At 39.5% G+C, this 24,875-nt stretch overlaps 1 protein-coding gene across 2 annotated transcripts in view; it reads right to left on the bottom strand.

Moving 5' to 3' along the window:
* ndrg2 (NDRG family member 2) overlaps positions 1 to 24,875 on the bottom strand; it is a 57,054-nt gene that overhangs the window by 7,947 nt on the left and 24,232 nt on the right. For both annotated transcript variants that reach the window (XM_047385674.1, XM_047385675.1), the window contains exons 2-14: positions 14,263 to 14,348; positions 9,999 to 10,043; positions 6,763 to 6,868; positions 6,548 to 6,668; positions 5,943 to 6,005; positions 5,716 to 5,776; positions 2,015 to 2,101; positions 1,737 to 1,793; positions 1,519 to 1,622; positions 1,404 to 1,442; positions 1,276 to 1,327; positions 1,140 to 1,187; positions 1,016 to 1,051 (exon numbers count right to left, since the gene is read on the bottom strand). In XM_047385674.1, coding sequence (XP_047241630.1) covers positions 1,016 to 1,051; positions 1,140 to 1,187; positions 1,276 to 1,327; positions 1,404 to 1,442; positions 1,519 to 1,622; positions 1,737 to 1,793; positions 2,015 to 2,101; positions 5,716 to 5,776; positions 5,943 to 6,005; positions 6,548 to 6,668; positions 6,763 to 6,868; positions 9,999 to 10,043; positions 14,263 to 14,337 — 894 coding nt within the window. In that variant the 5' untranslated portion in view covers positions 14,338 to 14,348. The remainder of the gene's footprint in view (positions 1 to 1,015; positions 1,052 to 1,139; positions 1,188 to 1,275; positions 1,328 to 1,403; positions 1,443 to 1,518; positions 1,623 to 1,736; positions 1,794 to 2,014; positions 2,102 to 5,715; positions 5,777 to 5,942; positions 6,006 to 6,547; positions 6,669 to 6,762; positions 6,869 to 9,998; positions 10,044 to 14,262; positions 14,349 to 24,875) is intronic.

Genomic DNA, 24,875 nt, shown 5'->3' with positions numbered 1-24,875 from the left:
AACAGAATGAACAGATCAGTGAGATCGTGCAGCACATCTCGTTGGTGGCTTCACTACAGCGTACATCTATGGTAGATCCAGGCTTCAAGATCGGAGTATAAGAAGCGTAAAGAGTTATGTGTGCTGACATTAAGATCCCAGCATCAACCAAAAAACATTGTCAGTTAGTCTTAATGCCTTGTTTCTTGTTGTCATGGGAATAAACGTGTTCATCTGTATTCAGAGATGAAACACTGACATGTTCCCTGAAACTGTGACCCTCTCTATGTCTCTGGCTGCTGCCTATAGAACGCTTTTTAGCTGAGCTGACAGTAGAAAGAACAATCCCAGAATGCAATGCAGAGTGACGTCTGTGCTCAATAACTGTTAGGGTTTGGATGTGCATACAGTGCATTTCAGGATGGTTTCATAGAAAACCAGAAGCTCTACATCAGAGGGAGACATTAAGGGTAAAAAGTAGGTAAAGAATGCCTGCCCCTTGGTGTCTAAACTTTAAAATCCAAATAAGTGTCACATTATTACCCTAAGCTCAACCTTTTGGGGTAAAATCCTAAAATTACATTCAAACCTAAACAGGGATTGTATAAAAACCATCAAATGCATTTAAAATTCAGCTTACTCAGGTGCATTTCCATGTTCTATAGCTTTTTTCAACTCAGACTGGTCTCTACTGTAAAGTAGGACTGAGCTATGGATCTTTTCTTCCTTATAACATCAAAACCAGCAGAGCCACACATTCTGAGTTTTCTGCTTTATATATTTTTACTACAAAAGAATAAGATATATGCAGAACAGTAGAAACATATTCTTTGATCCATCTGCACAAAAACAGTTAATCTGTGACGTATTTTTTGTTTTTTACATTTGTTAGATGAGATTCACCATAAATCCATGCTGTTTGTAATGAAGCTTTCATTTTGACAAACTGGTCTTTTTAATCCTTGTTCTGCTTCTATAGCCATGCTGAAAACCAGCAGTGTGGGATATTTCTAACGCTCTCAGGGGTTTGTGTTACCTGAGTGATCTGAGGGAGGCCGCCTGCATCAGCCATCTGTGGGAGGACCAGATAACAAGAGTAAGGGGGAAAGAAACTGAATCCAAGAAGAGATGCTAAACTAAGAGACAAGACAACGTTTCACCTTCAGGAAGGAAGTTGATGTCGGATCCATCTTGCTGTTGCACTCCACCTGGTGGACACAGGAAGAACAATGTCAAAACAATCTGTCAGTGTGAATAACAGAACAAAGGAGCAAGCTTACGAGACAAGAAACTTACAGCAGCATCTTCGTACGGAGCTTGATCGCCCACCACCAACATCACTGGACACCTGAGAAAGACGCATATTACAAACTGCATTAAAAATGCTTAAGAGATTCATGTCAAATAAAGAAGGGTGTAGTTACTTGAAGGTGTAGTTGCGGTCCAGGTTCAGATCCCTACGGCTGCAGGTAGACAGAAAGACGGGGTTTAGTCTCGGTTTGATTCTGGTTTGTCCACTGCCCTCTGCAGGACTCTTACCCGTTGTACGTCTTCCAGAGGAGCTCCATGTTGGCCAGATTAGGTGCTTTGGAGATACGCTCTCTGTGAGACTGCACCAAGTCTGTGTTTGATGACAGCTCCTCCTACAACAGGGATGAAACCTTTTTTTTTAAAAACAGAAGTCAGTACAAAATGATGTAAAATGAAGGATTTTCTTCCAGGTGTTTAGTTTACACAGGTGTTTGGTGTCACTGTACCTGACTGAAAAGGTGAGACAGGATCTGCTCTGTGAGGGAGGAAGTCACAGAACTCAGCTACAGAGGAGACAAACAACAAAGATCAATTAAACTGATCCTCATTTAATACAGCCTCATCTCATAGACTTGCACATAACAACATTGAACAGAACAGAACACGCCTAATGTCATATCCTTAAATTGATGAACAGCCCTCATGCGGCCAGACTTCATTAAAATATCCCGTTTCTGTCGTCCGGGTCTCAGCAGGCACCAAGTCAGACGATGAGCAAACAAACCTTGTGAGCGGCCCAGTCCATCCATCCTCGAGCGTTAGTGTCGATGTTAATCAGGACCAGACCCTCCACTGAATCTGGATTTGCAAGCTGTGGACAGAAATCAAGGTTAAGGCAAATAAAACCCCGACTTTAACATGGAGTAGGTCTCCTTTGTTTTGTTAATACTTTAGAGTTTTCTGCACCTCAGGCTAAAACAAGAGAGATTTAAGAAGAAACTTTATACCACCTTGTAACGCTCACTACATTCTCTCATAGTAATTTGCCAGTCTTTCAAACACACGTCTACTTTTAAGATTTCTTATTATCTGAAACATTTGCTACTGAAACCCAATCTCACAACCTTTAAGAAACTCCATGCAGACTCCTGTAAAAGCTTTCCAGCAGTATAGTTCCTTCCTGTGTTCTTATGAATCAACGCTGCCATCAGAGAAGCTTTGCCAAGAGCACTAATTAAACTACATGAGATCACTGATCCTGTTCTTTAAGTGTTGCTCTCTTTAGTCTAAAGCACCAAACAACGGTTTCCTAATATAATCTCCTGACCATGTAACACTGATTAATAATATTACCGGTAATTATAATTGCCCAGTCTTAGGTTGAGCTTTTGCTCTTTAACATTAGAATTATGAAGGTTCCCAAAGTTTTGATTCACAGCTTCCAGGTCATTCATTTATAAGCTGAAAATTGTAACAACAGACATCATACTTGATACTAATTGTTTTAAATAAAAGAAAGGTACATTTGTTTCATTCCTTAAATGTTCCCATTTGGAATGTCTCTTAGGCTTTAATTGCAGCCTTGATGATTTGTGGGACTTTTCTGTGTTAAATTGAGTTCATCCTTAGTTTTCAGTCATGTTGAGTTATTTTTTCCCAGTGTTTCCTCTGCTGGGAGGTTTGTCTGATTTCAGTTTTTCCTGCCAAGATCCTATTGTTCTCCATTTAGTTACATTTCCCTGTTCTCTGTGCATTCATTTAGTGTCATCCCCCAGGCGATCTGCTCACTTTACTGTATCTTACTGCTTTCCTCTTCTGCAGCCTGTTACTCATCAAGCACTTGCTGCTTGTACTAGAATTGCCCTTTAGCAGAAATACATTTCAGTTTAGTTAGCTCTTTATTGGATCCACCTGTTATCCACCAAATGTATTGTTTTTTTCTTGTTGGATTTTCCGCTTTGTGTCATCTCCAGTTTTTGTTAGTTTTATCACTAAATATCATTGGACAAGATCCTACCTGCCTCCTGTCTGCGTTTGGGTCCTCCACCACCATTTATGAGAATAAATGCATGTATATACACCAACGGTCAAAGGTTTCAGATACACTTTCTTACTTAATGGGTCTCTTTATTTATTATCTTTTAAATTGTAGATTCTCACCAAAGGCAACAAAGGTATGAATGAACACACATGGAATTATATGGCAAACGATGAAATAACTCTAAACATTTTTATATTTTAGATTCTTCACCCTTTGCTTTGATTACTGCTTTGTTCTATTGGCGTTCTCTCCATGAGCTTCATGAGGTGGTCACCTGAAATGGTTTTCCAAAGAGTCTTGAAAGAACTTCTCAGAGGTTCATTGAGAGACGGCCAAAAGGTTAATTCTTCAGTCATCTAAGGAATCTAAAATATAACATATTTAAAGTTCGCTACCTAATTCCATCTGTGTCTAAAACGTTTGACTGGTAGTGTGTGTGTAATATATTACCAAATGAAACAAAGCTGACAAAAAAACAGGGATAGAATACTTTATGAAAAATCTCTTGTCAATCAACTATTGTTCTGTCTGGTGCAGCAGCTGGGTCAGTTGAGCAAATGTCAAGGGGTAAAGATCAAGGAGCCTGAGCCCATGTTTACACGACAAAATTCCATCCAAAACAGACACTTTGTTGGAGAACCGTCATTAGATTCAAAAGAGTCAACAGCACAAGTAAGTACTCCGCAATCCACCAATGTTATTGTTGAAATCTTCCTGTTCTGTGGGTTTTAGACTAGTGGGTTACATTGTGCACATTAATTTCTACTGATTTCAGTCATGTTCATAAGCCATGCTTCCCCATAAGAAAGATTCAGTTTTTCCCATCTACATGTTTTCAAAACGTTATACTCTGCAACTCATTTTCAAAATGGTTTCAGAGAAAACACCATGTGTTGTGGTGAAAACGAACAGTAGAACTGCAAATAAACCTTTGGGCCAGCTATGCTGGATTTTAGATTTTTTGTTTCTAAATTTTTGTTATTTAATTTATTTTAAACATCACAGTGACACTTTACTTCTGATAAGAAACACCCGTAATTTAATAATATTACAATACTATATTTTAATTGCAAGTGAAAAAGTAATCAAAAACTGAAAATCAAAGAAGTTGTTTTTATTTATTAAATTTATTAAGTGCCTATCTTAAATGGTCCACTAAATGGTAATAACCTTTACCTATAATCTGATAGAATTTTTTTTTTCTTGTTTCCACTTAAAAATCACTACAACATTAATACATTAGTAATTACAACCCATAAATTCCAGTAAGTGAATACTGATCATCTCAATGAAGTCTTAAAGGTGGTGTCAAGACTGTATTTTAGCAATAAAAAAAACTGTGTTCAGAATAATAAATGAAAACATTTTCAAATTAGCAACATTTACTATCAAAAAAATAAAAATCACAGCCAGCTTTAACCAGACTGTCAAAGCAAAAGTTTTTATGTCTACATTCTACATGGCATTTACGTAATTGTAAATAGTGGGTTATCTCATCCAATTATCCATCATAAACAAACTTAAACCAAACTGAAAAGTTGTCATATGAGCTGAACTGTGGATTTTGAAAAGCAGTCTAGTTTATACTCTCTGCGATGAAACGGAGGCCAGGGTAGGGTGGCTTGCAAAACAGTTTGTACCCCTTCAACTTTTACGCATTTTGTCACATGAAAACATGTAGCTTTTTGGCTTACATGCAAAATGTAAGCTTTGTGTGGCAAAAACACTCGAAATTAACCTGAACACATCATCTCCATGGTAAAACATGGTGGTGGCAGCATCATTCTGTGTGGATGCCTTTTTTCAGCAAGGACTGGGAAAGTGGTCACAGATCATGGGAATGGAGCTAAAACCATGACAATAACGGGAAAAAAGAACATCCTGGAGGATGCACAAAACTAGATGTCATAAGTTGGTGAAGAGAGACTTGCAGATGTGACTGCAGTGAAATGGTCAGGACACTGAGAGAAAACCACATCATTGGAATGAGAGGAGGTCGTACCCTGGAGGGAAGGCAACGTATTCAGATGCTCATTAGAAACACACATCACAATCATGCATTACTTGGTGATGCTCTATGAATCGAACACTAATAAAATCCATTAAAGACTGTCACTGTGACGAGACAAAATGCGTAAAGTTGGGTTCAAAGGAACGGAACGCTGTAAATGCAGGAGTGCTTGCTTTCATTTACAGCATTTCTATTTTCATTTGTGGTTAGAGGCTGCACCAGTACTGTTATATTCATCTTACCTCATTCTTAACTCACTCTTAAAGCACCAGCTCAACAGTCTCTACAGTATTTCAGTCTTTCAACAGGACTTTCCTTTATATTCTTCATCTGCTTGACTGCTAAAATCGGCATCAGACTTTGACAGCTACTTTAGACTACTCAGAGGACACAGAGCCGTCATTTTTACCATCAAACAATAGAAGCTACTCACTGTGAACTTGGAGAGGATGTATGCTCCTACGCCCACCCCCACTCCAATGACGGTACGGAAGCTGACAGACGGAGACAGTAAGTTGTTAGGACAGCGCAGAGCTTAGGCATGTGAAGAAGAAATGAAATCAGTGGCCTTTTTTAGAAAAAGAGCTTTCTTTAAAGAGATTTTATGCGGAAGCACAGCATGTACTGTATTTGAATGTCAAATGCTCTCCTACTACTCACTTAAAAAACTGCAGCACAGCAGGGATCATCTCTGCGATGGTCTCCATGGAGGGATACTGGTAACTACAACATCAAAAATAAATGTAATGAGGTGATCAGATGTTTGAGGAAATATTCTTATCTTTTGGAGGACTCAGATCTTCTTAAACTGCTTAGAATAAGTGGATGGTTCTGAATGCACGCCACGAGGAGGCCCGGATTTTCAGATTTACAGATGCAAACAGTGGCTGACTCTTCTGTGCGCTGGGATTTAAAATAAAATGGGGCATGAGCTTCCACTGGTTGAATAAATCAGCAGTCACAGCTTAGATCCCGAGACAAGACATGCAGAGAAACTGAAGCAATCACACAAAGAGCAGAAGTAACAGAGAGGTACCAGCAGGAGGGGGAATACGAAGTCTGGAGAAAGAAAAGTGCAGATTTTGTTTTAACCTCTGACAAAATAGCATTACGTACAGACTGGGGGGAGATATGAGAGAAGGGAACAGCGAGTATTTTTGGAGGGGATTATTTTAAAGCCTGCACAGAAGATTGTTGACAAAAATAAGGGTTAGGTCAGGACACAGAAAGAATAACCACATCATTGGAATGAGAGGAAGTCGTACCCTGGAGGGTAGGCAGAGGCCCCCTCCTCTTGTCCCGGAGCATCGATATGAATCAGGGTGAAATTCTTGACGATCTCCTGCATCTCCTCGAATTTAAACAGAGAAGAGAAGCAGCTCTTACCTGCCAGAGAAACACAGACAGAGGTAGGGAGTGAGGAGCAGGGAGCAGTGAGCCATGAAATAGAGGAAAGTGAGGCAGAAGGAGCTCTACTCACTGTCCAGACCCACGTCGTGGAAGGTCAGGATGGCGGGCCTGCGGGTGGTCCGAGTTCCGTGGAGGGTCACGCGTAGAACGCCGTGCGGGGTTTCAACGCTGTGCTCCTGAGCAGAGAAGGTGGTTGCACAAAATCTTGTATGTTACATTTCTAATCACAGATCTGCTATTGAAATGGCTTTTACGTGCAAATATTCTCACCAGTTTTTCATATTTAGTGACATCACAGCCACCAACCTCACTGTATTTTATTGGGATTTTGTGTGATAGACCAGCATAAAGAAGTACATCATCTTTTGGAAGGAGAATTATACATAGTTGTCATTTTATTTAAAAAAAATTGTTTGAAAAGATTTGTGTGTATTTGTATTTAACCCCCTTGAGTCAATATTTTGTCTCTGTGGGTATCACTCTAGCATCTTTGCACATTTAGAGACTGACAATTTTGTTCATTATTTTTTGCAGAACAAGCTCAGTTAGGCTGGATGTGAGTTCGTCTGTCACTTCTTGCCACAGTTTTTAGTTGTTTAGTTGAACTTTGGTTGGACCATTCTAACACATGAATATGCTTCAATCTAAACAATTCTGTTGTAGTTCTAGCTGTTTCTTTAGGGTCTTATTCATGCTGAAAGGTGAACCTTCACCACAATCTCAAGTGTTTTGCAGATTTTAGCAGGATTTGTTTTCCAGGATTGCTTCGTATTTAGCTCCACCCATCTTACAATCATTTAAATCAGTTACCTTGTCTCTGCTAAAGAAAAGCAGTCTTCATGATGCTATTTGTTCACCAATGTTCTTTAACTAACTTCTGAGACCTGACAAAATAGCTGGATTTATACTGAAATTAACACAGAGATGGACTCCAAGAGTAATTCTATAGTTACCAATATAGTTACTGCTGAAGGTGGCTGCACTAGATTTTATTTATGGGTATTAAAGTGTGTGTGTGTGTGTGTGTGGGGACCAGCCGAAATAACGACAGATTCTTTCCCCAGGCGGTCTCTCTGATAACAACTAACAGTCCCAGATCAATGCTATGTATGTTTGGACTAATTCAACCTTGTCTTCCTTTTGTGAAAACACTGTGTGTACATATTTACAAGAAAGAAACAGCTCTTCTCTTTGTTTTCTCTTTTTTATATATTTATATTTTAAATGTCTTGACCAAGAGCATGATGAACCAAAGTCAAATTCCTTGTTTGTGTGTAATAAGCTTGGCATAAAATGCCAATAAATTGATTTGATCTGAAAAGGCAGTTGGAAGGTTTGCTTCTTTACAGTAACTGGCTGATAAACTTTGATAATCAGCGGACAAGGAGAAGAAAATAAACTTCTTTGCTGGATAATTTATCTCTGTCTGCTCCAATAAGCCAAAATAAATTAATACTTTTTTTTTTTTTTTTGAATCCAAACAATCTAACAATGGCGCAGTCTATTGTGTTGCTGTTGTATTGTATTGAAGCAGAACAACAAATGAATTTATTTAACCCTGGCCTGCGAAACTATTCAGACATTAAATTGAATTTAGTCCTGAGCTAATGTAACACTGCATGAAACAACTAGGATTGCCCCACCCTGCTGGATTCATTTTATTGTTGAGTAAATACAAAGCTCTAAGGGAAGAAAATACGTTTTTGAACATTTAACAAAAGAAAATATGATTTGCTTCTTCCTGAAAAGAATACATAAGAGTTGACAGTAATGTGCAGAATGACTATGTGGCTATCTTCTATTAATTTATTGTCACAGCCAGTCATTGTACTTAAGTTTCTTTCTAACCCCAAACTTGACAAGAAAAAGGATACATTTATAAGTTGAATTTAATTAAGCTCAGTCATGTGATTTGCTTTGCTTGCTGTGGTCAGACAGCTGTTGGTGTGGCAGAGAGCAGCTGAAACATTACATTCAAATTTATGACGGTTCATAGCAAAGCAGTGTTATGAATGAGTTTCGTCTTCACATTAACGGGAAGTGCACTGAAATATGTAACAAGTTGAATTAATAATTATTAACTCGTGTCAAACAAGAGCCTAACCCTTAAGACTGCAGAGCCAGATACTGGCCCAGAAACCTAAGGCTGTCCTGGAGAAACTCCTGTTAGATAAAATATCTACCGGTGTTAAGCAAACCAGAGACTGCCGTGCCTGGATCATCATCAGGGAGTAAAATGATACTGATGAAATGTTATGTGTAATTTCAATGATAATAGATTTTCAAGCATATGCACGATCAATTGTGATGAAGTATCAAGATGAAGCACATGCCTATGAAATGAATCGGATCGCTGCCAGGGATCCAATTCATGGAGATAAACCTAACCTGTCCCAGAATACTATTGTTCTATTATTCTAATATAGTCCAATCAAGTATGATTAGATTTAGATCCAGTTATTATCCAATTCAATCTGATTATACCGTGCAATGAATATACGTTCATAAAATACCAAACAACATTGTTGTTAAATCTAAGGAAGCTCCACTGATTGCTTTAAAGACAAAGAGCTCAGACAATGGAAATGCTCCAAGTATGTTACTGAAGTGTATGCTGAGTCTGAAAGATGATAAGAAAAGGACCATTCCACCACAACAGCACAGTATGACTGTAGTGCAGGGGCAGGTAATATTTTGGTGATCCTTAAAGCCTTCCTGATTGCGTGTTATGGCCGTCTGTCTTGTTTAAAACTCTTATATGAATGTTGAAGAATGTCACCACCAGGAAGTAAACAGTCCATCTTCTACCAGGAAGGGGGAACTAGCCCTTCCTAATGACAGCTCATACCAGCAGCAGCCCTCCAACCCGCAGGACCTTCAATCCAAATGTACATTTCTCCTCTAAAACACTCCCCTCTGGTGTATCTGGGCTCTAAAATATTTTAATTGGTTAAATTCCAGCCTTTCATAACATACTAATCAGAACACACCTTGTACTTCCAGACACGTTCATTTGTAAACAGTTGTAGGACACGGTGCCACTGAAGAATAACCAGTGTTTTATTACCATACATTTTGTGTTTAGTCGTTCATTTGCAGGTTTTATCCTCTGGTGTACTGTTCCCAACCTCAGGGACTCTACTCAAAAAAAAAGGTTTAAGCTAATTGGTCAGGAGGTCACACCCCAATGACTTTTTTCTATTGTAAGAGTGTTGCTTTGTTGTGAAAGCAAAAACCTTGACAAATAGCCTATTAGACTGATTTTGAACCAGATTTAACTAATTTAATCATTTCTTACAGTCTTACCTGTCCTTGGTCCAGGAGTATCCTTGCAGCCAGTTCAGCAACGTCCTACAGGAAAGGTTTTTTAGAGATAGATCAATTTTTCCTCTTTACACATGAAGACAACAGACTAAAATAAAAGAATGTCATAAGACAGATGAAAGATATATTTTCAGAAACACAAAATAACAAAAGAAAAAGCTTACGTTAGGTTGCACTTAAACTATATAAACAGTAGTATCACTATTATTTGTGTTACTTTGTCTAACACAAAAACAATTCTTTAGTTACTTTAGTGTTCACCAATAAAAGTGGAAGCTAAAAATCTAAAAATCTGACACATGTTCTGTTGATGTTCTCTATTCTTGTAAATAAGGCCTTGCTTCATTTAAGATGGTGGGTTTAACTTCTTCGGTGCTTGTGGCATCTTAGGGATCATTATGGCTGAAGCCTGGAAGTGATTTTTTTATAATTTGCTATATTGCATCATTAAATCCATTTACTCAAGCAATTAGCAGTGAAGCTGAAGGAGTGGGTAAGTGAGGAAAACCAGAGAGATCTAGAGGTTTAATAAATGGTAGTAGATATGTTTGATTTTTATTGTTTTACATTAAATGTATCATACCTAAGGGCTATGAGGTCACTATATTGACACCACTCTTCAGTGTGGGTAGTGTTACTGTGTAAAGATAACTCAGTGTTAGCTATCAGTGATGTGTTTAAGAATGAAGTCAGAAGAAGCTGCCTTAAAGGAAGCTATATTTTCTTCGACACATTGGGTGTGTCTGAGTTTCATTCAGGCTGCGAGATAAGGAGAGAGAGCAAGACATTCAGCAGATAACATGAAGGCTGAATGGAGTGTGCTGTAGCAAAATCGCTCTGTTTGGTCTGTCTGTCATGAAACAAGTTGGGTTTTTAAAATGTTAGCAGCATTTTAGTAATCTCAGATTTAAACCGGGGATCTAAATTCTGTAGACAATACACACAGAGGGTCCTGTCTTAGTAATATTAATTGCATTAACTGCTAATTTAAAATGCTGAAGACAATTTAAAATGTCAACTTGATCATTTTGTCCTTATTTCAAAACAGTGACTCCCTGATGTAGTGAGTACTCTCTCATGTACATGGTATGACATCCTCCTCCTTTTCTAATATAAATGATTAATGATCGCTCATGGTATGGAGGTTAGAAAAAAGAATTTCAGTGCTGCTCTTATATCTTCTTCTACGATAGCTCAGAGAGATCAAAACTGGCAAGTGAAATTGTTAGAAATAATAACACATTTAACAACTTCACATCAACTCTACTTTGATATGTGGTGGAGGCAGAAACTTCAGACCAAGAAAAAAAAGTTACAAATATTCAAACTTCAGGCAGTTAGATAATAACCAGGCTGTAAACTGAGCTATTTTAAAATTTAAAATGAAGAAACAGAAGCAAGAGAAAAAAAAAAACAGAGATGCAAGTGATTGAAATTACATCTAAATTCAAACAGTTTCATCAGTTGGTCAAAAGGTTCAAAAGATCATAAACCCAAGAGATCATAGATGATGGTAGGGCATCCATCGCCTGGAACTGACACCATGTGGCATCCATCCACAAATGTTTTCAATGGGATTTAGATCAGAGGAACATGTAGAATGTTCCAAAAGAGGGATGGTATTCTACTTAAAAAAAAATAAAACTATATATATATATATCATCAAGATAACAACTTTTTTCTTCACAGAACAAAACTTTCTTCCACCTTTCAATGCCCCATTTTAGTGCTCCAATGTAATGTGGGGTGGGAGGAGACATGACCGTTGAATATGTTTTTTTGTTCTTTGGGTCCCTCTTCTGTAAATTCTATCCTATGGTTATTTACCTGCAGTCAGGATCAGCAAAGACCTTTATTGAGTCAAAGATCAGCCTCCGTCTACACGGCATCCCCACTGGATCCTCCGGCTCAGCACAAGTTAAATGTTTTAGGTTTATCTCTTGTGTTGTGTGTCCAACTTCTGCCTCTCGATCGTTGCGAGAGGCCTTGCGTGTGCACCTCAACATCTTTCCACGTTCTAGAACAGAGAGGCTTTTGCCTTTGCAATCAGGGGGTCATAACAGAAGATTAAATGAAAGCCAGCTGATGAACAGTCTGAGTTTCAACTTTAAATAAAACACAAAATAATTTGCCCACTTTGTTCGTCTCTTGATTCGGTTTCTTCTTTTTGCATTTTAAAGTTCTATTTGTATCCTGGTTATGATAGTCTAGCACAAAATGACAATACATACAATTTCTTCCCTGGTCTTAATATTTTGATCAAGAGTATATCTGCCAAGGACCACAGGGCTTAATGACTTCAGACCCGTCGCCCTGACCTCTGTGGTGATGAAGTCCTTTGAGTGCCTTGTGCTCTCACACCTAAAAGACATCACCGACCCCCTCCTGGACCCCCTGCAGTTTGCCTACAGAGCCAACAGGTCTGTAGATGATGCAGTCAACCTAGCCCTTCACTTCATCCTCCGGCACCTGGACTCCACAGGAACCTATGCCAGGATCCTGTTTGTGGATTTCAGCTCTGCCTTCAACACCATCGTCCCAGTTCTGCTCCAGGAGAAACTCTCCCAGCTGAGTGTGCCCGACTCCACCTGTAGGTGGATCACTGACTTCCTGTCTGACAGGAAGCAGCGCGTGAGGCTGGGGAAGCACGTCTCTGACTCCCTGACCATCAGCACCGGTTCCCCCCCAAGGCTGTGTTCCCTCTCCTCTGCTCTTCTCCCTGTACACCAACAGCTGCACCTCCAGTCACCAGTCTGTCAAGCTTCTGAAGTTTGCGGACGACACCACCCTGATCGGACTCATCTCTGATGGTGACGAGTCCGCGTACAGATGGGAGGTGGACCATCTGTTGGACTGGTGCAGCCAGAACAACCTTGAGCTCAACGCTCTAAAGACAGTGGAGATGGTTGTGAACTTCAGGCAGAACCCAGCCCCACCTGCCCCCATCACCCTCTGTGACTCCACAATTGACACTGTGGAATCTTTCCGCTTCCTGGGAACCATCATCTCCCAGGATCTCAAGTGGGAGCCAAACATCAGCTCCCTCATCAAGAAAGCCCAGCAGAGGATGTTCTTCCTGCGGCAGCTGAAGAAATTCAACCTGCCAAAGACTATGATGGTGCACTTCTACACAGCCATCATTGAGTCCATCCTCACCTCCTCCATCACCATCTGGTACGCCGCTGCTACAGCCAAGGATAAGGGCAGGCTGCAGTGTGTCATTCGGTCTGCTGAGAAGGTGATTGGCTGCAGTCTACTGTCGCTCCAGGAACTGTACACCTCCAGGACCCTGAAGCGGGCAGGGAAGATTCTGGCTGATCCCTCCCACCCCGGTCACAGACTCTTTGAGACTCTCCCCTCTGGCAGGAGGCTGCGGTCCATCCGGACCAAAACCTCACGCCACAAGAACAGTTTTTTTCCCATCTGCCACCAGCCTGGTTAACAAAGCCCGGAAACCACCCTGACACTCTCCCTACCCCCCCCCTTTTTTTTTTTGCTGACAGGACACCTGTAACCTGTAACTCTATGCGTTACATTAACTTTCAGCTTGGACTCCTGCCATACTTGCACAATGATCACCTGCACTGTTGTATTGCTCTTGCATCTTATACTGCTCTATATTTACTCTCACTCACTTAAAACTGTGCACATATATTTATATTATATTGTAGATATGTTTATACTGTTTAATTTGTACTGTATTGCACCGACTACGCCAAAACAAATTCCTTGTATGTCCAAAAACGTACTTGGCAATAAAGCTTTTCTGATTCTGATCTGCCTGCTTACTTGATATCAAAGAACACTATAAACATTTTTACATTTTGCTTATTGATGCTATTCCTTCTTCAACCACCAGGTGTCATTGACAAGTCACCTGATGTTGCCAGACTGATGTCGCCCTGCAGAGCAGAGCAGGATCTGCTCTCGCTCCCTCAGGGTTTGACGTCAACCCAGTAGATATGAGCCAGCTCTGCAGCTCTGCTCACACACTTGAACACAAACACTCACTTATGTACAGGCTCAAAGACTTTCACATGTATGCATGGAAGGCAGGTTGTCTGATGAGAGGATTTGCTCCGACCCAAAAGTGAAAACACTGACTCTGGGACACACACAAGTTCTGGCAGCATCTTTCAGTCAAGCTCGGTTCGGACTGAAAATGATCACTACACGTGTTTTTCTGTGTACCTTATATAATAATAATAATAAAAACGTGTCCATTATATGTAGCATAATCTCTGACCTTTGCAGCATCAGCCTGACCCGTGAGTAAAGGCTTTTCCTCTGTGATGGCGATTTCCTGCATCTCGGATGTCATGGTTGCTCCTCCTGTAGATAGAAAAGAAAAACAAAACATCTCAATCTACCTCCATTCTAAAATTTCTCACTCTGTGGTTTAGACTGTGATACGTCCACAGAGGTGTCTGTTACACAAAGATGCCTACAAACACAGATTGTAGCTTGTGCATTTCGGCACATACACAGGGAGTGATTAAATACTGCATGCAATCATTGTCCTCTGGGACTTAAAATGGGCTGTGGGGCCTTTTGAAAGTTAATTAGTAATTAGTGCCAGCAGAGATGAGCAAAAAAGGATTGTGGGGGAGAGAAAGCACAGCAAAAAGGACCAATTGAAGGGGTGGAAGCGAAGATAGACACATAAAAATATAGGTGTGGCCACATAAAAATGTAGAAAACACACATCTGGTAGGGATTTACCATAAATATGCAGCAACATGTACAAACGCCTCAAAGGGGTGAAATATTGCTGCAGAAAAAATGACATTGCTGTGTGAAATGGGAGCAACCTTAGGGGATGGCTGATTGTGAGAAACCAGAGGAATGAGAAAAACACCTTTACAGCCACAGCTTGATAATGGCTGTTACTGTGAGTGTATGAGAACAGCCATGAGCTAAATACTACACCTAACGGCATAGCTAAGAAGTAGCTTTATTGGAGTTCATACAGATACTCCCAACAGTTTAACTGTTTCAACATGATGGGAAGATCAACACTCCATAATAACAAGGCACCGTTGTCTGATAACTGAACCAACACTAGGATTAGCTGCTTATATTGTGTCTCCTTTGCTTGAAAGTAATTGTATTACTCAAGTAAAAAAAAAAAAAAATGGTGGCTGACTTATTGTGCAAAAGTTTCGATTAGGTAAGGTGGTAATAAAAAAGCCAAGGTAATGTCAAAGTTAACGCTAATTAAGAATGTTTTCTAACAATAAAGCAACAGTTAGCATTAGCTTTCAATTTAGCACTCCTCCCTCACCACGTCTGCTCAATTTTCCCGCCAAAAAATGGTGGTGCACAAATAGTGCAAAACTTAGAATAACAAACATATACTGGGATTACAATTGTCTAAAGTTACTAAAAACTCCCTTCTTAAACCCTGGGGTTTTCACAGTAAGCACAAATTAAGACTTTTCTTCAACATTGAAGCTAGGATTATTATAAGCTTCTAATGTAGCTCTTCCGCATTGTCACAGTGATGCTAAATTAGTCAAATGTTTATCTAACAGTCAGTCACAGACATTAATTACAGAACTATTACTGCTAAATTGAAGTCATAATAAACCCTTTGTAATTAAAAGTTAGCACAAAAGAATGATGTCTGGTAAAGAAGTCAGAACTAGCATTAGTTACTACTTTAGTTCTTCTCCATACTCTGTGTGCTAAATGTTTTCACGCAAAGACAAAAATAAGACGAGACAGAAGAAAAACCTAAACGTGGCATGACAGAATAAGAAGCAAAACATATCAGAAAAGCTTGGCACTACTTTGTTGCTATTTTATCTATAAATTGGCTATTATTGTTTTAGAAATTGTTATTGCCTGAAGTACAATGATTTAGAAGGCAGTGTTAGCCTTTATGAAGAAGCATTATTGTTTATATTACATTTATTGTGAATGAGCACGGACAAGTCATGCTTTTAGAAACTGATGACTGTATTGTGTCTGCAGGTCTGGCATTACATCAGAGGGAAGAAGAAGACGGGTTAGTGTGTCTGTGTGTGCACGCATCACCAATTGAACAGCTTCCCCTCTTGGGGAAAACTGGGTCTCTAGCGGAAACTATTAGTCACCAGAGAAGGCCAGCATGCGCAGCTCTCCTTTTCCCTCTTTATATTGTGTTTTATAGGCTTCCAACACATTTGTCAATCTATTTTTTAACCTCATCTTTTTCTGTTACATTTGTTTTCGTAGTGCCTATACTGTCGCCTATGTAAGTGCTCTAATTTGTCTTCTCTGCCTTTGCCTTTTGTGTTATTGATCTAAAACATAGGGCTGAAACATAATAAAAGCTATACACAAGGAAAGAAACCATGCAAACAGATTTGAAGCATCAGTTGTCAGATCCATTTTATATTGTTGTAAAGGCTACTGTCTTCCAACATTTAGATAACCAAGCAGGGCAAATCTTTTCAATGTCACATGTCCTATAAGCTCAGCTGTGTTCACTTGCATGTGATAGCATATGTACATGACCCACATAAACATTGGCCATATGCCAAGCTCTGCCTCTCTGCTACAACAATATCATCTTTAAAAAGTCACAACAATATAACATTAAAATAAAAATTCATCAATTCCTAAGAGGGTACTTATATAGAACAATTATACTCACTTACCTGTCAGGTCATTTCAGCTGAAGACTGATCTAATGTGCTGTCATTCTTAATCTACTGAACACCACTGGCTTCATCTGACTAAAATAGGAACATGTCATTAGGTATCAATTACTTAAGACATTTACTGATCTCTAGCTGCACTTCCACTAGATATGAAGTGTTTATACTGTAGTTAATCAATTGTTCCACAAGAAGGTTGCTATTTACAAAAACAGGAACAGAGCAGTAGAGCTATTAAACAGCACAACAGGCATAATGGGAAAGTCTATCAGAGTGGGAGATAAAACATAAAATGAAGAGAGTGTGAAGGGGTGAAAGGAGGATTAAAACGTTCAGGTTAGCGTTGGACTTTGTTCTGCCCAACAGCCTATAAAGAGCTCTGCAGATTTATCCTGGGATGTCCCTCTTCTCAGCCCTACAGCAGTTATGATGCACTCAAATGGTAAATTGTGCCTTCAATAATGGTGCTTTTCATTTGCTTTGGAAGCCAGAAGTCAGATATAGAAATGATGTAAAAGCCAACATAACAGTGTCAGAAAATGAGTAGATTTTACAAATTGTTTTGCTCAGCAACCAGGCTCACTATTATTATTCTCTCGGCATGTTAGCCATTTAAAAGCTGTAGTGACATGCTTACTAACAGAGGTTGGACTTTACATTGTATATAATCAATTTAATGAGATACAAAGTGACAGAAGGACAAAAATGTTTCTGATCAATACAAAGTATATACAAAATGCAGATTTCAATAATGATTTCATTTATTAACAGGGAAAAAAGCAATCCGAACCAAAAAAAAAAAAAAAAGGTAATTCCCCCTTGATAAATCACAAAATGAAGCCAGGAAGCCTGGATGTCGGGAAGTCTGACTCAGTAGGTCAAAGCTTTATAAAACTGTTGATCAGAAATTATCCACCAAATTCTGATCAGTTCAGCTCTGATGGTTGTTATACCATCAGCTTCACACAGGCCTATGCCCACCTCTTCACAACTACTGTACGCACAATGTAGTTTAAAATTAAATACTTAGAATATGCATCATTTTCTCATATTTTATGAAATACAGCGACAGATACTGCGACTCTGCAAGGATAAGCGGGTCCAAACAATGCACGGATATTTTGTGAAGAATGTTGTGTTTATAAGAGATTGTACATCTTTAGTTATTTAGACTAACAAATTTCTAAAAAAGGTAATTAAAAAACAAGAAAAACGTTTCTATAATTTTCACTTGATTAAAAAAAATAAAACTAAAATTACAACTAAAAAACTATAACTAAAATTAAAACATTTTTAGAGGATGAACCATTTAGGTTGGACTTCATAAAATGCACATTCTATGTCAATGATGTCAGCATTATGTACAAAGTTGCAGATGTACAGCAACGGTCGACTGTTTTCACATCTAATCAGCTGGACAAGATATTATAGCAATAAATAAATAAATAAATATATAAGACTGCCTGGACTGTTCTACTCTAGTTTTACCTCTAATGATCTGCTGCAAAACCTGGTAAATATATTTATCAGTAACGCAGATTAATTCATATTTAACTAGAAAAACACTCAGTCCTCTGCCAAGGCAATAGGGTCATTGAAGCATGTCAGCATCTAAATCCACTCATAACTTTCTGAGATATTTGGCAAACAGACGGACGGACAGACAAATCAACACCGACAAAAACATAACCTTTGACTTTGACTGGGCCATGCTAACACATGAATTTGCTTTGATCTACTGTAAACCATTCCATTGTAGCTCTGGCTGTCTGTTTAGAGCCATTGCCTTGCTGGAAGGTGAAGCTTCACCCCAGGTTAGGCCTTGATTGCCCTGTATTTAGCTCCATCCATCCTCCATTAACTCTGCCAAGCTTTTGTGTTGCTGCAGAAGAAAAGCAACTCCACAACATGATGCTCCCACCACCATGCTTCATAATGCAGATTTTGTGTTAAGGCTGATGTACAATATTAGTTTTCCACCACAAATGGTATTTTGTATGTAAATAAATGAACTTCAGTCTCATCTGACCACAGCACCTTCTTCCAAATGTTTGCTGGTTTGTGGCAAACTGCAAACTGAACTTCCTATCTGTTACAAACAGCATATCAGCACATCATATCAGCAAGATTGATGTGTGCAGTACTAATAGTTGTCCGGAGAACCACCCATCTCTGCAGTTCCACCAGAGTTACCATTGGTCTCTTTGCTGCTTCTCTTAATAATGTTCTCCTTATCCAGCCTGTCAGCTTAATAGGTGGACAGCCATGTATTGGAAGGTTTGCAGTTATCACACCTTCATTCTGTTTTGGGATGATGGATTCATCTCTGAGATGTTTAAAGCGGTTTGTCCCGATGTCTTCATAATGTTGTTTATTCTCCAATAAACCTTCACGGGACTGTGGGATTGGGATTGAATCACACACAATGAGCTTTATTTACTAATTATGTTTTCTCAAAGCAATGTACCACAGTAAGGTCTGAACACACATGCATGCTCCACTTTTCTGATGTTTGTTCACAAACAAAATACCTACTTTGTCCTGGTCTATGACATCAAATCCTAATAAAATACACCAAGTAGGTGATTGTAACGTGCCAAAGTTTACAAAAAGTCCAAGGTGTAGTGATACTTCTATGACAAGGCAGCAGAGGATGGAGTGACATGGCAACAGTGCATTTTACAGCACTGATATGGGGCTACAGTAAGTCAGCCATTGTATTTACTCAGCGCTTTCACAAACACTCACTTTCCCCATACAGTTTGCTGATGTTGCAACATGTAATCAGGCTTACTCCCTCCATCATCCATTATTCTTTATCTTAGCTGCTTCTCTTGAGTCTGTGTGTTTCGGAGCGTGTAATAATTGCTAAACTGCACAGGAGGCATCGTCTGTCCCCACAGAAAGAGAGACAGAAAGATGGTGTGATTTTCATAGAAAGCACGAGGGGTGGGACGCTGACATGGGAGGAGGAGAAATGTTGCTGCCTAAGGCAAAGAGGCGAGTCTCGTATCCCTTTGGACTGCATTTCCAAGTTTCAGCTTTCAGACGACAGTTGTCGGGGTCATCTGCTGGACGGAACAGGTTTGACGTCTCAGCCGTCACGCTATGTACGATTATTTTTCCAAATTAGTTTTATGTGCGTTCATAATCTTTAACCCAGTGATATTAGCTTGTTCCATCCTGTTAGCAGGCCGCCTCGATCCAACGTGTCAGTCTGTTTTTATCAGTGCCTACTGTCAGGCTGCACCCTCCTGACCCTGATCTCTACAGCAGAGTCAAGCTCACTCCATGTCCCCGTCCTTGGGGGCAGTGTCACCACACAGCGACTCGGAACTGGGCTTCCAGCTGCTGCAGTGAACATAGCAGAACCACCAGTTATTCATTTATTTAACTCATTAACTGAAAAAAGTAACATAAAACTGAAAAGATGTCACTCTTTTGAAAGAATCCAGTCACTACGACAATTTTAAAAAATGCCACAGCAAAAGACAAAAATATTTTTTACATTGTGTTTAATGAATGTTTTTCCAATATCAGGAGTTTTATCTTGTGTGGTTTCTAATGGCATTGTTTTAATATGCAATCAGACCTTCTCTTGGTAGAAACCAATATATATGGACTTAGATACCAGATATTTACTTGGTTTCATTGCTATCTTATAAACCCACCCTCTGACAGCTTTATTTCTGTCACCAATCACCCTTGACACGTCATCCATCTGCTACATCCTGTCTGCGCCCTTTTCTTCATCTCTCTTGTCCAATGCCTGTGCTTTGAACAGGTACTCATATACCTTCAGTACCTCCAGCATGTCTTGCTCTCATACACAAACTGCCGTAGTCTTAATTCTACCGCATTTCATTCGTCTTCTCTTCAGAAACCTCCAGCTATGCAGGCTCTCCTCCACCTGCTCCTGATTCTTACTGCAGATCGAAGTGTCTACCTCAAACATAGTCCATGGTGGCTACTGCCTGACCTTCTCTGTCAAGGTGTCCATTACCGCTGCAAACAAAGGGCTCAGAGCTGATCCCTGATATAATCCCACCCAAGCTTTAGCCCATTCATTACTCCTACCACACACCTCACCACTCTCTCGCAGCTCTTGTATCACATGCTTTATCAAGATCCACAAAGCCTCAGAGCAAGTAGTTTTTTCTGAGGAAATCTTTAACAACTCTTTTTCTGTACTTTATAGGTGTGGCTAATAAGCTTAATCTCCACTACAGCTATGCACATCGCATTAGCTTATAAAAACAGTTGTTTTGACTGTACGTGTTAAACCTTCTGATCCAACACCTAGCCCATGGGTAGCATTTGTGGTCATTTCCTTCCTATCTCCACTCTATATCCTTGTAGTTTTGGTCTTTGCTTAAGCATCTTTTCTGGGTGTTTTGTACCCGCTCTGACAAGTGAAGATATCAGGAAATTTTCTATCACTGAAATTTAATCTGGCCCATTTTATATATATATAACTTATTGAACATTAGAGCCAGCCAAGTTTGATTTTAACACACTAATCATGTGACATATGACTTATCGTATTGCAGGCTTGGCATCACCTTGTAAAAAATAAAAACAACAGAGTAAAGCCCACTGAAATAACATACAAATAATGTCTGAATGTTCCAGCCAAAAAACTGCAAACACCACTGTCAGATTTTGAAGAAACATGGCGTGTTAAGCTAATATATAAAATCATCCATGGTCTAGCCCCACTATCACAGCAGTCATTTGTTAAATAAAACAAACAGGTCAACTGGAGCGAGCTGTGGAGATTTCACTATCCCACTGCACAATCTCCAAAAGGGATTTTGGAGAAAAAGGCATTCCAGTATTGATCATCTGATACTTGGCCTATTAATGTCTACTGTAAGGGAATTGGGTTATGTAACGCTAAAAAAATAAATAATAAAACTATAAAATTTCCACCAGCCACTACAGCAGATCAAAGAAAAATCTGGATTTCTGCCTCTAGATGTTGTTGGTGGTTTGAAGCACCACTATCAGCTTCATTACAACAAGAACCTTAGTAAAGCAAGCACCAGGTAAAGTTTAAGTAAAACAAAATGAACTGAAGTACAAAAATTTAATCTTCAGACCAACAAAAAATGAAGGTTTCCATCAGTCTATTGAATCATGAGTACAGAAAGGATCACACCTACCACTTATGGAAGCAGGAAGCATCAGAAAACTCTAAAGATAATAATATGACTGCTTAAAAAAAAAACATGTTAATAAATCAAGCGTAATCCAACTGTAAAAAGCAATGTTGGCAAACTTACAGAGGCAGCACGTTTGACCATCTCCACTCCATAAATGTTTCCTGCTGCTTTTGATCTCAACTTCTCAGAGTGAACAGTGACAATAACTCAGGATGGGACCTGTTCCCAGGCCAATTCCAGCCAACTGGATTACTCATTTTGTGTTAAACTTGATTTACACTGACACATACACATGTCACATGTGAAGAAATGAAGATGTGTGGACAATCTCATAAAATCAAATCTAAGAGGACGTTTATTTGAAGGAGGTGAGCCAAAGGCGGTGTCTGTGTAATCTCCATAACTGAGTGAGGAAAAGGAATCTTTAAATTCAGCTATTTGTCATCGGAGATAGAATAGTTGAAGTTTAAAGAGCCTGTGTTTCTGCCAGGACAAGACAGCTGCATTAAACAGAATATCTTAGTGTACAGATCTTCCTGGTCTCCATAAAATTTTAGAAACTTCAACAGAGAAAAGCGTTTCCGCCACAGAATAAAACTGTTTATTTCACCAACAATCCAGAATTTGACACACCCAGCTGCTTTTACAGGGTAACTTTACCGCCATTCCCCCATCTCATTTCTATTTCAGTCAATCTCTTAGATTTTCTAACACCTCTCAAATTGTTCCTGACTCTCTCCGTTGCTGACATTTCATTTGTCACTCATTGGTTCTCATCAGTTTTTACAGGCTGATTTCAGAAAGATCGTAGCTCTTTGTTTCACTTCATCCATCTTCCTGTCTCGCTCTCTATTATTTTTCAGCAGCCGACAAGTGAAGACAGAAAATGGGCAAACATTGTGATTGGCAGACTTGTCTCATTGATCAGGTCTTTCCCTGCCACCTCCAGCTCTAAGTTATAAGCCTCCTTTAGACCTCAGAGACTGCTCATGAACTCATCCAGATCTACAGACGGCTGAAGTCACAGTCACGCATTAAGGTGACCTATATTGAGAAAGTCGGCTGAAGGCTAAAATGTTAAAACGTTAAATCTGTGGCATTCAGCAGACATGCACGGCTGTTTCAACATGTGGAGCCATTGCTTTGAAGGGTTTTAAGACAGAAGATGAAATGTTTGAGGTCAGAAGCAGAAGGCAGCCTAATAGTTCAGGTCATTTTGGCTTTTAGACCCTCTTCAAAACAAAAATGAGTCCCTGACATTTTACAAAGACAGCTGTTTTGGGACCAATCACTGTGCCAGGCAAATGTCACAGCTTGTTGTATAATAATGACAGAGGATTTTAGATCAGTTCAGCTGCTCCATCTTAAAAACTTCATTGGTCTCTAAAGTTTATCACTGTCCTGGCCGTGAGCTTTTGGTACATTTTTAGTTTCCTTGTATTGTACCTGTGTTCCCTCTTCCATGCGTCTGTGCTTCCCTGATTTACTTTGTTGAAAGGAGTCCTAAATGTGACTTAACATTAGAATGGCAGAAAATAAACGTACTTACTTAAAAAAGTTGATTTAGAGGCTGTATATCTCTTATTTTTGATGAGGTTGTCCCTTAGTTTTGCTTTCTCGATTTTACCTCCTCATTGAAGCACTTATTCCACCAACTGATTAAGTTTTTTTTCCAGGTTCTTTGGTGGATTCTGTGCGTTCTTTAGTTTTTTGTCTGCCGTTCTCCAAGCTGTTACCTGACTGGCGTTGCTGAATATTATTTTTGCCACTCATCTCTATTTTCCTAAACTCTTCAGCCAGTGTCTGTGTTAGTTTGTTATCCTGTGTAAAGCATTTTTGTTTTTTCAATTAAAGTTCATAGTTGTTCTTCTTGTTTAAGAGTGTGTTCCTGACATCAGCTTTACTGTGAACCACAACTTAAAGCCAAACCAGATTTTCTGGGGCGACTTTTTTGAAAGCGAGAGGATCAGTTTTATTTTAAGAACTTTATTTGGTGAAAAGGGGAGTAAAAGATGGCTCTTTTAATTTTAAGGGTCACAAAGACCCGCTGTATAGCATCAGTGCATCAGAGGGAATGATAAAAAGCATGTAGGTGTGGTCAGACAGGAAAGATTGTATAGTGCTTCCAGTGAGGTTATTCTGCTGTAAAAATACAGGTCCTTCTCAAAATATTAGCATATTGTGATAAAGTTCATTATTTTCCATAATGTCATGATGAAAATATAACATTCATATATTTTAGATTCATTGCACACTAACTGAAATATTCCAGGTCTTTTATTGTCTTAATACGGATGATTTTGGCATACAGCTCATGAAAACCCAAAATTCCTATCTCACAAAATTAGCATATCATTAAAAGGGTCTCTAAACGAGCTATGAACCTAATCATCTGAATCAACGAGTTAACTCTAAACACCTGCAAAAGATTCCTGAGGCCTTTAAAACTCCCAGCCTGGTTCATCACTCAAAACCCCAATCATGGGTAAGACTGCCAACCTGACTGCTGTCCAGAAGGCCACTATTGACACCCTCAAGCAAGAGGGTAAGACACAGAAAGAAATTTCTGAACGAATAGGCTGTTCCCAGAGTGCTGTATCAAGGCACCTCAGTGGGAAGTCTGTGGGAAGGAAAAAGTGTGGCAGAAAACGTTGCACGAGAAGAGGTGACCGGACCCTGAGGAAGAAGGGCCGATTCCAGACCTTGGGGGACCTGCGGAAGCAGTGGACTGAGTCTGGAGTAGAAACATCCAGAGCCACCGTGCACAGGCGTGTGCAGGAAATGGGCTACAGGTGCCGCATTCCCCAGGTCAAGCCACTTTTGAATCAGAAACAGCGGCAGAAGCGCCTGACCTGGGCTACAGAGAAGCAGCACTGGACTGTTGCTCAGTGGTCCAAAGTACTTTTTTCAGATGAAAGCAAATTCTGCATGTCATTCAGAAATCAAGGTGCCAAAGTCTGGAGGAAGACTGGGGAGAAGGAAATGCCAAAATGCCAGAAGTCCAGTGTCAAGTACCCACAGTCAGTGATGGTCTGGGGTGCCGTGTCAGC

The sequence above is a fragment of the Girardinichthys multiradiatus genome, chromosome 14 (assembly GCF_021462225.1).
Source record: "Girardinichthys multiradiatus isolate DD_20200921_A chromosome 14, DD_fGirMul_XY1, whole genome shotgun sequence".
In the NCBI taxonomy this organism is placed as follows: domain Eukaryota; kingdom Metazoa; phylum Chordata; class Actinopteri; order Cyprinodontiformes; family Goodeidae; genus Girardinichthys; species Girardinichthys multiradiatus.
This window is presented reverse-complemented; position numbering and strand designations above follow the sequence as displayed.